At 38.1% G+C, this 14,926-nt stretch overlaps 1 protein-coding gene across 1 annotated transcript in view; it reads right to left on the reverse strand.

Moving 5' to 3' along the window:
- Window positions 1-14,926, reverse strand: part of LOC135084374 (irregular chiasm C-roughest protein-like) — a 55,695-nt gene that overhangs the window by 22,265 nt on the left and 18,504 nt on the right. Inside the window, exons 3-6 of the mRNA XM_063979149.1 lie at window positions 12,450-12,601; window positions 11,862-11,953; window positions 11,406-11,514; window positions 1,244-1,328 (exon numbers count right to left, since the gene is read on the reverse strand). Coding sequence (XP_063835219.1) covers window positions 1,244-1,328; window positions 11,406-11,514; window positions 11,862-11,953; window positions 12,450-12,601 — 438 coding nt within the window. The remainder of the gene's footprint in view (window positions 1-1,243; window positions 1,329-11,405; window positions 11,515-11,861; window positions 11,954-12,449; window positions 12,602-14,926) is intronic.

The following is a 14,926-nucleotide window of genomic DNA, read 5'->3' on the forward strand; positions in this document are numbered from 1 at the left end:
ATGTATTAGAAATTAGAAGAAATTTAGTGCGCAGGTGACCGCAATAGAGAACGATTGTTGAACGTATGTCACGTTTTGCGGCAAATTGCTCACTGCGCGACTACTGACGTAAGTAAAATTTGTGTGACTGGTTTTTAGTGTAGTTGGAAGATTATTAGTTTTTATTGCGTATAATGTTGTTTTGATATTAATGACGTCATAACATTGATAATTACTATTAGTGCTTAATTTATTTCATGTCGTTTTCGGTAAAATTCACGTAAAATACAAAAAATGAAAAAACAAGGAACATGTCGGATTGCGAAGAAGCTGGTGCACTAAAATTAGTGGAAAATGTATACTAAAGTTATAAAGAAAGTAAACATAGTCATTACAATACTGTTATAGAACAATCAGCGGCAGAATCTGAAGATGATGTGCCAAGGGTGCAATAGTTGTGCAAATTTACTGTGCAACGCACATTAAATGCACATGTGACAGGCCTGTTTTGTTGAAGCACATGTCATATGTAAGGAAAACCTTTAAGTGTGCTAATAAGTTTAATATTTGATGATGTATGTAGGTAAAAACAATAGTGTTTCTAAGATTTCTATAAATATTTCCTAACATTTCCAAAATATTTTTTTATCTTTAAATTTTAACCACAAATCTTTAATAAACGTTATTTTCTAATAGTGTATGCTTTATTCTATCATTTTTAACTGATTTTCATATTTTAAACTGTTAATTGACACACAACCGGACTTTATGTTTGGGCGGCAAAATGCTCATACGCGAGCACTCACGTTTCACGGAAAGGCGCGACTACTCTAGGGTTAATATTGTATGGTATAGAGTGAGCATTCGAAACCGAGGTCGCGATGTTTGAACTAGCTTTTGCACACGGAATTGCTCGAATTGGTCTTTTACTGGAAATACTTTGATGGGAAGAAAACCGGGATGAAAACTACGTGGGTCCCAAATTATCTCTAGATAATTTGAGTCCTCGGATAGGACTTTGGATGGTTTTTATCCCGCTTTTTGAAACAGCGACGCGCGTGATGAAGAAATTTTGTCTGTCACAGAAAATGTGACAGACAAAATTTCACAATATCTTAAGTAGATGCCAGTTAATTCTGTTATGCTGTGTAAACTAGATTACCTGAAATTGGTGAAATCTTTATGTCCCCGATTTCGCTTCCTAAACAGTCCTGCTTAATGCTATAATAGGTTGTGTGAAATTATTGATTAAAAAGAAACTTACCAACAACCAATGTATCTCCTTCTAGTATTCGACCTTTATTCACTCCGGATTTGAGGGACACTCGGACCTTTGGTGCGTATTGGACCTGAAACAAATAAAACTTTTAATTATGGATGCCTAAAAGGCGACTATCCACTGGACCGATCAAGTGAAATCGGCAGTGGAAGACGGCGTATGTGACTGCACCAGACTGCCAACAGAGAGAGATGGCGGGAGATCGTGCGGAGAGTTGTATCCGCCTCTACAACCGATGTGAATAACGCCTCAACATGACCACGACCGCTCTGCCAAGAGCGTAACGAATAAGAAGATTAAGAAGAAAAGTCGACTAAGTTCAATATGCGAACATCAATCAGGTCTAGCCAGCGTGCGGAAAGAAGACCGAATCATCTATCTCATTCGAGAAAGCCGTACCTACTCCTGCAGTGGAGACTGAATATGATCTGATGATTATCTGGATTGACCTTTCTTAGATTAATAATTTCATCGTATATCTAAGTAGACTCAAGATTGTAAGCTCCTGAAATTCAAAAGAAGACCACAAAGCAGTAGATAAAAATCCTAAGAGAGCTTAGGTATTATCCACCTATAATACTTATTACCGTCTTTACATTTTTAACTTTTAAAATGGCATCTCCTCTCCACACATAATATTTCCACGGAGGCATCTAATGTAACATTAAAAATAAAACAAAAAAGATTCAGCAAACATTGAACCCTATTTGCAAATCCTAGATCACACTAACGCGTTTCAATTCTTGAAACACATTTTGGTAATGCTAGCAAAATCAGATTATTCTTCTCAAACAACTTAAGGTTCGGCCAAACCAACGCGATCAGCCTGCGTACGCGATGGCGATGGCGATTAGATGTCGTGTATGAATTTGTAGCGATGAGTTCACATCACTGACCTGTAATACACTGGACTGGCTTCTGTCAAAATATTTTTGTGCCTATTTGAGTTTCGCCATAAGGGCGCTGTAGAGTAGACCATACTGCAGTAGGCAGATACGATAATCCATGGAACTGAAATTATTGATGTCTTATGTCACTTACTCTATACAATGTACGTCAAAATTAGTTCTCAGGACAATCGTGGTGGCGCTTCAAATTGCGACACAAAATTAGCTGTCTTTTCTATGGAGACAGCCTGTCCAGTGTGTAATATCACAGAGGGCTTAGTGTGAGTTTACATCAAACGTCATCACTAGCGAGCGCGTTAAAAATATATGAAGATTTTAGTGTTTGAAAGTTTCCGCTAGGGGCGCTGTACAATCAGTCATACATTTAATGTCACTTTTTTACGCAATAGATATCGAATGCGTTTTTCGTAAACTCACACTACGCGCCCCCACGTCAGTGGTTCACATCAACGCGTTCTGTCAATTGTCACACAATGATCGCCATGGCCTACGCGGTCTGCACGCGTTGGTTTGGCCGATGCTTTACACACGTACAACCTCACTCAAGAGTATGCAAAGGTCTTTATTCAACAAACAGAGTTGGATACAATTTTTAAGCCCACACTAGCGATAAAACGGACTTAGATCTAGTGTTGTTCGGTCAACTTATCGATAATTTGGTTTTGTTGAAGATGCACGAGTCTCTGAGCCTGCAAGGCCCTACATCTAACCATTAAATATTTATTTTATATTTAAATGGCTTCTCGTGAAAATATTATAAAGCAATTTGAATAATTTAGTGCTATTAGTAAGCACTTTTAAAGTAAGAAAGGTGTAGGTACACAGACTTTTCACGGATTTTATTTATTATATTTATTTATTCATGAATAGAACGGTAGTACCTTCCAATTACACTATTCAAACAAGACGTAACAAAGATTAAAAAGTAAACTAAAGACTAAAGGACTTAATTATGTTAACTGCTTTAACGACTATCGTTTAAAGTTAAGGGCAATTTTATGCTTGTTTCTTGACCTTCCAGTTCTAGAACTTACGTGAAGTTCTAGTTTCAAATTCTCAGGCCATTTAAAGCAAATTGAACAATTATGTCTCATAAAAATGTTCCCAGTCTTAATTTTATCTTAGGTACCTATCGATACCTATCGACAAGTTCACGTCTCCACCCGAGCCTGCTTCAATTGTCAGGCGAGTAAAAGCAACTGAACAATTATTTCGTATAAAAATGTTCTCTGTCTTAGATAATGACTTAAGTAACATTATATCGATCTATCGATATCGACAAGTCCACGTCCCGTCTCCACCCGAGCCTGAAGTCTAGACGAAGCCGTACGAAGCGAATTAAACCGAAGACACAAAGTGGCGATAAAACCTTTGAACCGTGTGTTTTATTGACAAAACGATATGTTAGATGTCTACAACTAGATGGTTTCATGTTACTTACTTGTACTTAATTCTTCAGACTCTAGAAAGTATAAGTCTAGCGTTTAACTCAGTCAGTGCCTCTGTGGTCTAGTGGTAAGACCACCTGCTTCAGACGCAGAGGTCCCGGGTTCGATTCCCAGTGGGGGCAGATTTTTCTGTTCGGTTTGGTTGGTGGTAGGGCTTGTTCTAAGTCCGACTGGCTAGCTACCACCATCTTGCCTAAGTCTGTCGCCATAACAACAATGTTAACAGCATTGTTGTGTTCCGACAGTTAGAGGTAAGATAGCCAGTTCCTCCGTGGTTGAGGATTCCGGGTGAAGCTCGCTTCCACCTTCGGCCTGATCATCACTTACCATCAGGTGATACAGGCCAAGAGCTTCCTCGTTGTGAATTAAAAAAAAGTGCCTAAGATATGGGAGTAGCACGGGTTTTTGGGGCGTCAAACGTCAACGAGACTTCAAAATAAAATGTGTTTTAGACTTTAAGCCAATATGTCACTGTCACCCGTCATGTGCCGCTGCTATACCTCAGGCACTGACTAAGTTAAACTCTAGCTAAACCAGTGATATAAGTGTTTGAATATTTTAGATTGTTCATGACAGACAATCTTCTCTCCAACCTTTATAAAAAAATATCCATTAGTTCAACTTGGAATTCTCCCACTACAAGGTCGTTTCAGCCAAATGACGTCCACTGCTGGACAAAGGCCTCCCCCAAGGATTTCCACAACGACCGGTCCTGCGCTGCCCGTATGCAGGTGCTTCCCGCGACCGTCACCAGATCGTCGGTCCACCTAGTGGGGGGCTTCCGTCTCGCAAAAAATGTGGTAATGACTATTGACATACAATTACCTATTTATTATTTTTCACCTAACAGCAATAGCACCTAAAATAAATTTCTAAACTATTTGAAACTCCAAGAAAACGAATGCAAAATGCCAGGTAAAATAGTTTCAACATCTTCAAACTAACGCTTCTGTGGTTTACTCTTTGTTTTTAGCTTTTTCTATCAAAGTTTCATTTCAAACACTTGCAGCGATCTAATCCAGTGAATTTTTACTGTCTTGAATTATTTGAAGATCTTTCGCTTGCAGCTTAGTATCTTTGAGTAGTTCTATGTGCAACCACATTTTTCTAAATAGAAAAGACAATGGTGGATAAAAGAGAAAACAAATAACTGGCTTTGCACTTCGAATGGTTAGGCAGAAAACTAACACCCGTATTCACAAGCGATACCTCCTTAAGTGAAGCAAAATCGAACGCACAGCGTTGAATAGAGCTCTGTGATTGGTTCGTGTGTGACCCTGTGCGTCCACGCGCACTGTGAGACCTCATAGTAATGTTTATGAATACGGGAATTGTGAAAGGCATTGCTTTTATAGTCGGGTTTGATGAAAAGATGTGAGGTGATTATTAAATTGTTAGTGACGTGTTATTTTACTGAAATGTTTCTGGCAGAGTAATTGAACCTATTTCGTAAAAGACAATTACGGGTCAAATAATATGCGAAGTGCGAACATCAGGTCACCCCAACCAACCCACCTTAAAGTAGGCCCAATCCACCACGTGCCTCTTGGTGAATCAGAGAGGGCCAATCCTCCATGTGCCTCTTGGTAAATTGGAGAGTCGTGCTCCAGCAGTGAAGATTTAGTTGTGTGCTTAACATGAGTTTACATTAGGTATGCTCGCTAGCGACTGCGATAAAAAAAGGACAAAAATATAATAGATTGTACTGCGCCCCTAGCGGATACTTTTAAATACAAAATTTTTTTTTTGTCGTTAAAAATGTAAACTCTTAAAAAGGCTACTAATCAATATCAATCTATTGTTGCACAATAATAGATTGCACTGCCTAAAATAACAATATTTTATTTAAAGTAAGGTAGGTATAATCTCACTTTTAAAACTGCACCTTCTGCACATGTCATTTATTCTTTGCCCGCGTCGAGCAGCATTTCCAGTCGACAACTTCGATTGCTTTGCCCTGCCTTTTTATTTTGCCTTCAAGGAAAGTATTGTTAATCCTCACCCGATTGTTTTGAACGGAATAAGATTTTAATCCAGTATTTCTTGGCCCTCGTGTTGTTTTCTAGTAATATGGTTTAGCTTGTGTTTTTTGCGAAATTGGCTGCTTTTAAACTTTTTAATTATCAAATCACTCAGTGGACCTATGTTCTGGTGGGCCGATAATATTCAAATTCTCCATTCAATACTCAATAGTTTATTTTGATTGTATAACTGCCTAAATTGTAATGCTAATTAGCATTCACATTAGGTCTTACAATTTAGGCAGTTATACAATGTGGACCCAGTTAGGGCACAGCAACTTTAGGAAGGAGACAGAACGACGATCTTAATAGTTAATTCAGAAGAAATGTTCGCATAACTGCAGTCTACTGTATGATGGATATAAGATCTATTGATGATCATCATCAGGTCTTTTAATGTCTACTGCAAGAGCACGACCCTCTAATTTACCAGAGTAATGGAGAATTTGGGCTACACGCTGGCTAGACGGATTCATCATCATCATCATCATTTCAGCCATAGAACCTATGGAACAGCGGTTCCCAAACTTATTTTGTCTACTGCCCACTTTGAGAATAAATTCTTTTTAGCGCCCCCATTTGTAGTCGAGTGTCGAGTGTTCAGTCGGTGTCTAAAAGTCCTCCTAGTAAATGACGCCTCCCAAGCCTCTACACAACGTCCCGATTTTTTTTCTGGGTCTCTTACCGCCCCTCTTTAAGCCTGCAGCGCCCACAAGGGGGCGTTATCGCCCACTTTGGGAAAGACTGGTATAGACGGATTGAGATCTTATATTCGCATATTATCTCCCTTAGTCGCCTTTTAAGATGTCAATGGAAAGGGTTCAAGCGAAGATACTGCCAAAGTAAATAAAATAGATCTTTAGTAACCGAATCCATTACATCATTACCAAAGACAAACACAAATTCATTACCGGCCCCGGAATCATTCTCGCGATCTCAGCGATTTGCTGACACCCAAACGTCGCGAAATTAGAGCCTCACAAGGCCCTTATTTTCACTTTTTCCAGGGGCAAGCGACCGCCAGCCAGCCCTGACACGCGCCGTGCCAATAAAGGGCGAGACAGACGCGCGATTTTTAGCATTGGCGATTTTTTATCAGAATGAGTATTGCACACGAATTACGAAACTTCGTTAACTTCGTTGTTTTAGTTACCACAATTATTTATAATCGGTAGTAACTACACTGACACCGTTAGGCTACTTGTCGCTTCAATGAAATGGCTTATTTTTAATTGACTTAGTTACTACTTTTTAAATTGGTCAAAGTTGCAACGTAGGAAATAATTATTTGTCTTCGTTTTTTGTGCCCCTATCTACACGCCCCTTTTTAATGGTGAAAGAGTACTAGAGTCCTTACAGAACTGCCTCTCTACGTCAAGGCCTCATATAGAGCCAATTATTTTGGTGGTTTCTTTAGTTCAAAATTAAAATTCATTTTTTCATTATTTTGTTGTTTTGATACCAAAATAATTTATTTTATTTTCTTTATTATTTATAGAGACGTAACTAAGTCCCTTCTCAGACATGTCAAGCAAATAATTGCTGAAACCACCCCTCATTCCCCACTTAGTTGTCTGAGCCACGACCTACAGCTTGACCGCCAATAAAACCTAACAAGTGAAGGATAAGACGTCTAGGGGGAAAGTCAAACTGTCATTGGACCCGAACCGAAAAATAATCTGAAGAAATTGGAACCTACTGATCAATGTCAAACTGATGATGATGATAAAGTAGCGCAAGCAGTGAAAGTTTGTGAAGATGTTTCTTACTTTTTCACTCAAAAAGTAATGGACGGATTTTGATGAAACTTGTCAGTGTCATCAAAAACCAGTCCAGTAGATCAAAATAACATACCTACTAAAAGCTATAATTTATAACGGTATTGAGTTAATTGGCCCAATCACAACGATAAGTGACAGTAAAGTCGATCTTTGTGTGACAAATAGATCTTCACTCGAATGAAACCGCGAGCAAGAGTTTTATAAATGTGGAAAATTGTGAAGATGTTTGTTACTCTTTCACCCAAAACCTACTGAAAGGATTTTTATGAGACTTTACAATATTATCGTTATTTCAAGCAGGCGAAGTCGTGGACAAAAGCTAGTCTGCCATAACTCAAAGATAAATCGTAGGCCGTAGCCGCAAGCTGCACAGGCCAACCTAAACTGGGCAACTCCAAGTCCGTATCAGCAAAAATTCCCCGCCTACAAAAATTGCGGTAGGATTTCCCCCATCTGTTTCTTTATTTCGTTACTTTTTCCTATATCCGTTTATTGGTACGGAGGCTTAAGGAGTAATTTATGTGTTGCCAACTCGAATGAACGCTTGTTCCACTCATTCTGGGTAGTAATTGATATTTTTAGAGGTTCTTTAAGTGATTTGTTGGTTGCAGCTGGGATATTGAGCAGATTTACTGTTTAGAATTGGAATAAGGTTTTGGTAAAATTAGCTATTATTTCGTTTCAGCCAAAATAAATGCCTTCCTGGGCTGGACAAAGGCCTCCCCTAAGGATTTCCACAAATAAATCATCCATCCATAGCAAAAACATAGATGTTATGAATATATTTTTTGTAAATTTAAACACAGATTCAGGTGCTTCCTGCTACCTAAACCAGATCATCCGTTCACCGCATAGTGGCCTGCCTATATTTCATTTTCCGATCTATGGAGGACGATCTGGTGAGGGTTTCGAGAAGCACCTGGATGCGGGCAGCGTATAAGACCAGTCGTGGAAATCTTTGAAGACGGCCTTTGTCCAGCAGTGAATGGCATTTAGCATGAACGAAGGAACTAAGGAAACTCAGATACTGTTTTCTCAAGTATAAGCTAGAAACACACTACAAAATATGCATGTATCTATCAAAAATGTCCCCAACCGAATTTGAACTAGTAGCCGAACCAAACAAAACAATTTGTTCCAAAAGCTCAGTCTTAGACGCTGGTGATTTCACAAAGCCAACATTTTTACCTCTAATATAGAAATTATGCAGACAAAATAGCCACCAAGGAAAAGTTTCACCATAAAATCTGGAATAGGCGCTGGTTTAATCGTCGCATCAAATTATCTCATTTTTGGGGATAGAGGGAACAAGCACAACTTAAATATACACAGTAGGGTCATTTCATACAGTACAGACGATGGTAAACACAAAGTAAACGCTATGGGATCTTATAATAGGGGCCAATTTCCAACAAAAATATGTACAATCTGATGTGCTGTTGTCTGTATAATCGATGGAGCATCAGGCTAAACTTTATTGCAAAATAGCTTCTAATACAACGGCGTAAAGGTCACATACTGTTTCCAGTTTCTCTTGAGATTCAGTATCTACTGTACATATTTTACGTCCTTGATTTGTTGATATACAAAGTCCGACTAAAGAAAAAGTAAAAAAAAATACTTAAACACCGGTCTTGGAAAAATCCTTAGGGTAGATCTTTGTCCAGTTTTGGACTGTGTTGAAAAGGAGGATCCTATGTCACCTAAGGCTCTAGACAATAACATTGGTGAGTCTTCATTTCGAAATCGCTTCAATTGTGAAAAATCTAAAACGTTCAAATAACGATATCGTTATAGCCAATAAGCTGGTTTTTATGAGAATAGATCTACCGGCCTTAAATACTAGGTACAAAGAAATGCCGGAGCGAAACAATTTCGGAATTACAACTGTCACGTTTTTAACTTTGAACGTGACTGTAATGAACCTACTCAGTTCAAGTCTATTCTGTAACAGTTATGGAAATAAATTGGCCATTACAAGGTAACAGACTTTTACGTTTTAATACATTGGAAACGATAATACTGTTTGCCAAACGGCTTGGTAAATTAAGACTTAGTAAGTACCGAAGATTTGTGGCATCTTAACTGGGTTAGTATAAACGAGTTCAAAGTTTCCCGTAATGAGTTTGTGTTTAGATCACGTTAATGAGGTGCTGGGTTAATTTTGAGTTGACACACGATTTTGGTCTTAATTAGTCATCATTGTCAAGAAGATTCCGACGAAATTACTTTGAATTCATTGAATTCAGTTTCTAAATTGGGAAACAATTTTGCATGAATTTTGGTGTAGGTATATGCTGACATACGATTTTGGTCATAATGGTAACCAATACCATTATCAAGCAGTTTTCAACGAAATCTCATCAAATCATCATAATATTACAGTGTTGCTGCTAGTGATAATATCTCGATCGCTCAGTCCTTTGTTGCTCTATTCCGCTAGGTATATTAACTTTACTAACAGTGCCCACGACTTCGTACGCTTGAAAATCATTTTTGCTCTGCACCTATTACTCGTAGCGTGATGGTATATAGCCTTCCTCGATAAATGGGCTATCTAACACTGAAAGAATTTTTCAAATCGGACCGGTAGTTCCTGAGATTAGCGCGTTCAAGTAAACAAACAAACTCTTCAGCTTTATAATATTTAGTATAAATTGTACTGATTAACAGCCTGACCCAAAGTCTGTGGTCTGCGCCTAGGCTTAGGGTGCTGTTTTGGAAATAAAATCCAGTTATTCTGATGCGTTATTAACTTCACCAACTATTGGAGTTAAAATACCCAAATAACCCTATTCCAAAATAACCTTTAGGGTACTAAAACATTAAGTTGTAGTTATTTATAGACTTGACTTTAAGAGGTTTAGGCAAGTTAACGAACTCGTGCCAGAATTTCCGAAAATGAACGGGAATCTCGACAGTTTAAACTTTGCATCCCACTTTGTGTCGGTCGGAGTATGTTAGTGTTAAATTGAAGATTATGTCTGTTGGAGGGTTACATTTTGTGCTATTTATGTCTGATGGAGAGTTAACTTTTGTGCTATATTTATTCCTTACTTGTTATTACATGACTAGTTTTAATGCCACAGACATGACTTGTGAAGATGCACAAGTAATGATTTAGAGGATTGAAAATACCTAACTTTCTGATAAGAAAATCATTATTTCGATTATTTTGCACTCGTATGATAACTCCAACGATAGATGAAAAAGAAGATGCAATAAAACAGAGGCAATAAAATAGAATAAATTATGGAAATCATAATTTTGACAATATTTTACCAAAACAATTCGGCACTATAGAATGATGTCAATACTTAATACTAGATACTTTATTGCTTCACCACATTAGCATTTAGTTCTTACAATTCAAGCAGAACAATTTGGACCTAGTTAGGGCACAGCAACCTTTGGAAGGAGGTAAAACAATCTCAGCAGTTTATAAATATTATTATTTAACCGGTTGAGTCAGGAAATGTCAGATTAACGTTTTAGCGCGTGCAAGGAACGGTTTCTACTTAACAAAGACTTAACAAATGCGTCAGTCAGAGCGTTATTTAATCATAATCTAAATATATAAAAGAAGAAACTGACTGACTTAGTGACATATCAACGCACAGCCTGAACGGCTAAACGTAGGCACTTGAAATTTGGAATGACGTAGCTTAGGTACCGTAGAGGTGCACTAAGAAAGGAATTCCCGAAATTCCCACGGGAACGGGAATTAGTGGGAAAATCCTTTTATATGAAAAATCTAAACCTTAAGGGGTTTAGATTTTTAGTTAGACGCTTGAAATTTGGCATGCAGGTAACTTAAAGGTTAGTTACAACATGATATTGCAAAATTCCCACGGGAACGGGAGTTAGCGGGAAAAACATTTGTATGAAAAAATCTAAACCGCATAAGATACGTAGATGAAGGGGGTAAAACGGGATCCACGCGTACGAAGTCGCGGGCGGCCGCTAGTTCTTAAAATATTAAGTCTTACCTGCATCTTTATAGCTGTGGATCTGTACGTCCTGTCTGCTGTGTTTTGAGCCTGACAGGTGAAGGTCTGGTTGTGGTGATGTCTTCTAGGCCGGAGATGGAGAATTGATCTGGAAAGAAACATCAGTGATCATTCTGATAAGGCTACGTAGGACCTTATTCATCATCATCATAATATCAGCCATAGGACGTCCACTGCTGAACATAGGCAGAGGCCTCTGTCCTATGGGAGAACCCAATGATTTCCAGATTGGCCGGTTGGCAGCGACAAATTTCGTGACACCCAAATTGGCCAACTTAAACTAAATTCTTATCACATTTTTTAATTTTCAATGGTCTACTAAATGTTTCTGATGTTGATTGTATGATTTGCAGATAATCTTCTGAAGTTGCAATATGTGCTACTTTGCAAAAAACAAGTATAACTAATAACTAGTCTGTAATCTATTATTCTTACCTGGCTGTGTATCTCCGTCCATCTGCCAAAGGTTCTGCAGTATACGTGACCCCTTGAGTCAGAACACCGCCATCATCATCCACCCACGTGATCTAGAAAAAAAACTAAGTCTATCTAAGTGCTCACTTTAAGTTTTTACAAGGAGAATCTATATGATGGGAATCTACCACCATTTTTCAAGTAATTTTCATTCTTATTTTAAGCACAAAATGTTGTTCAATGTTTCTATGATTGTTAATATTTAGCACACAATTTTGTTCACTTTTAAGTGTTCCTGCTGAAGTCATTTGAAGAGAAGATAGTAACAAAACAGACAGACAAGAAAAGCGACTTTGTTGTGTAGGTATAGATTATAGATCATTCCATCCACGAAGACGCGCCCCACCATTCTTCCATGTTTGAGTGTTATCGGTACACTCTAAATTATCCATGAGTGCACACGCACACTACAATAATAACGCTCGGATTGCTCGGATCAAACCACAGAATAAGTAATTGATTTAACTCCCCGTACCCCGCGCTTCCCTCGACCAAAAATTGGTGGGGCGCGTCTTCGTGAAAGAAACGATCTATATTATAAAGACTAACCTCAGCAGCTGGTTTCCCACCAACAGAGACGCATTCCAAATTGACTTCGCTATCCTCAACTGCTTGCAGGACCGAACCTTGGAGGATCTTCGGAGGGTCTGGAGGAGTGAGGATGATGAGACGAGCGTACCTCGAACGAATAGCTGGTTCCCCTGTGAAAGAAACAACACCATCAATATCTTCATCAGGGCACTCAGTCTCTACCTACCTAACTGCACGACCCTCTCTTATTTGCCTGGCAAATGCCCTTCAGCCTGGGCCTGCAGTCCCTACGCTGAGCAGACGGCATTGGCGGGTTTTAGAATCGCGATGACCGCTCGCTGATCGTCGGCGCTGACAGATCAGTATGTAATTGAAAGGAACGTTTCTGAGTGACGCTGATCGCTCAGCGCCGACGCTTCATACAATTTGGCTGCCAGCGCTGACGGTCAGCGTGCGTCAGCGTGACTCTAAAACCAGCCTTAGGGGTTTGATGTTCATAAATATTTGTCGCTTTTTTAATCATTTCATTTACGAGAGTGAAACAAGCAAATATTGCTCTGTAATTACTTCAAATATGTAAGTACCTCTTAATTAAATTCAACATATCAATGATACAACAATGTAGCAAATAATTGCAAAGAACTACATTTTCTTCCTATAATAGCTAGCTTTAAATTGGCTCACAACCACGTTGGCAAACAAATAAAGAAAAACAGACCCGTTTCCTGCTGCATCGCACAAAATAAGTAACCAATCTAAATAAGTATTTCAGGAAGAAAAGAGGATAGAAGCCGCAGCTAGTCGCCGTTTTAATGTATTTTTTATGCTACAGCAAGGCCTACCTCGCTAAATTCTTATCGAATGCGAGATCTTAATAGGTTTACAGTCCAGGAACATTTTATAGCGCTTTTATAGTACCATTGTATTTTAAGTGGCAAGGAAATACGGAATAAGTTTCATAGAAACATATTTTTATGGTGTTAGTACGTTGTTTGTATTAACAACCGTAGGTGATAAAGAGGTTGGAGGTAAATGTTAAACAAGTAAATAATAGATTAAAGAAAGTAAATTGTCTAATGAACACTGCAAAACTAATGATTGTATAACTTAAAATTACTTCAAAAGTAAGTATTTCTACAGAGAGAGAGAGAGAGAGAGAGAAACTAATACTTTCAAAATACTAAGTGGTTGCATAGAATCCGACTTAGCCACTAAATAATTTATAATAATATCATCTGTCTATCTACATATTACTTTACTAGTTTTCCGCCCGCGGCTTCGCTCGCGTGGAATTTTGTCTGTAACAGAAAAACTTTATCGCGCGCGTCCCTCTTTTAAAAACCGGGATAAAAACTATCCTATGTCCTTTCCCGGGACTCAAACTATATCTTTGCCTTTCATAAAAATCTGTTCAGTATTTAAGGCGTAAAAGCAAGACAGACCGACAGACAGACAGAGTTATTTTCACATTTATAATATTAGTATAGATAGTATAGATTCATTAGGTTAGACAAACAGTGAAGCAATGTTAATTACTTTATACAATTCAATACTTTTTACTACTCAAACTAAGTAACATAAAGTGGCAATACATTGTTGATTCAAACCACAGTTCTTTACTTTAAAGAGAGTCGTAAAATTTACTACACTGTACTAATTACTAGCCTTGAAAAATCCCACGAAACGAAGCAATCGTCAGTAGTTGTCAGTAAGCAACTTAATCGCCGAAAGTTAAACCCAAACTACCCTCCAACGGACAGGGAAAAAATCCCAAACTTCCCCTTCCAAAACCATTAACCCAGAGTTTCAAACTATTAGAATAAATCAGAACCACCAACTATGCTCGTAATATATAAAGAGTTAACGAGTCCATTCACAACTTCGTGCGGGTAGACGAAGTTTTAAACACAACCGAAGGGCGCTTTTTGTTGGGAATGCTCGTTGATGTTATAATGATGTCGTCCATACACGTTTTAGTGTTTTTGGGCTAGTTGAACAATATTTGGACAATAGCACACGCACTGTTAATTAATTGTTACTTTGGTACTAAAATTAGATAATATAATAGATGTAAAAAAAATATGGACAGTGTAAGTTTTTACAGTGATACATAGGAATTCTGAAATCTGGAAATCTATATTAATATTATAAATGCGGAAAGTAAGTAACATTGTCTGTCTCTCTGTCTTGCTTTCACGCCTAAACTGCTGAACCGATTTTGATGAAATTTGACATAGAGATAGTTTGAGTCCCGGGAAAGAACATTAGGATAGTTTAAACCCGGTTTTTGAATTCTGAGCGATAAAATTTTTCTGTGACAGACAGAATTCCACGCGGGCGAAGCCGCGGGCGGAAATCTTGTTATTAAATTTATAAAGGACTGAAATCCATATTTTTGGTAATAAATGGTTAATAAAAGTTTAAAGATGATGATGGTATTGATGATTATGAACAAAAGTTTAATCATGTGGTTCTGGCAAAGGCAAATAACATAG

Source organism: Ostrinia nubilalis, chromosome 26 (assembly GCF_963855985.1).
Source record: "Ostrinia nubilalis chromosome 26, ilOstNubi1.1, whole genome shotgun sequence".
Taxonomy (NCBI): Eukaryota; Metazoa; Arthropoda; class Insecta; order Lepidoptera; family Crambidae; genus Ostrinia; species Ostrinia nubilalis.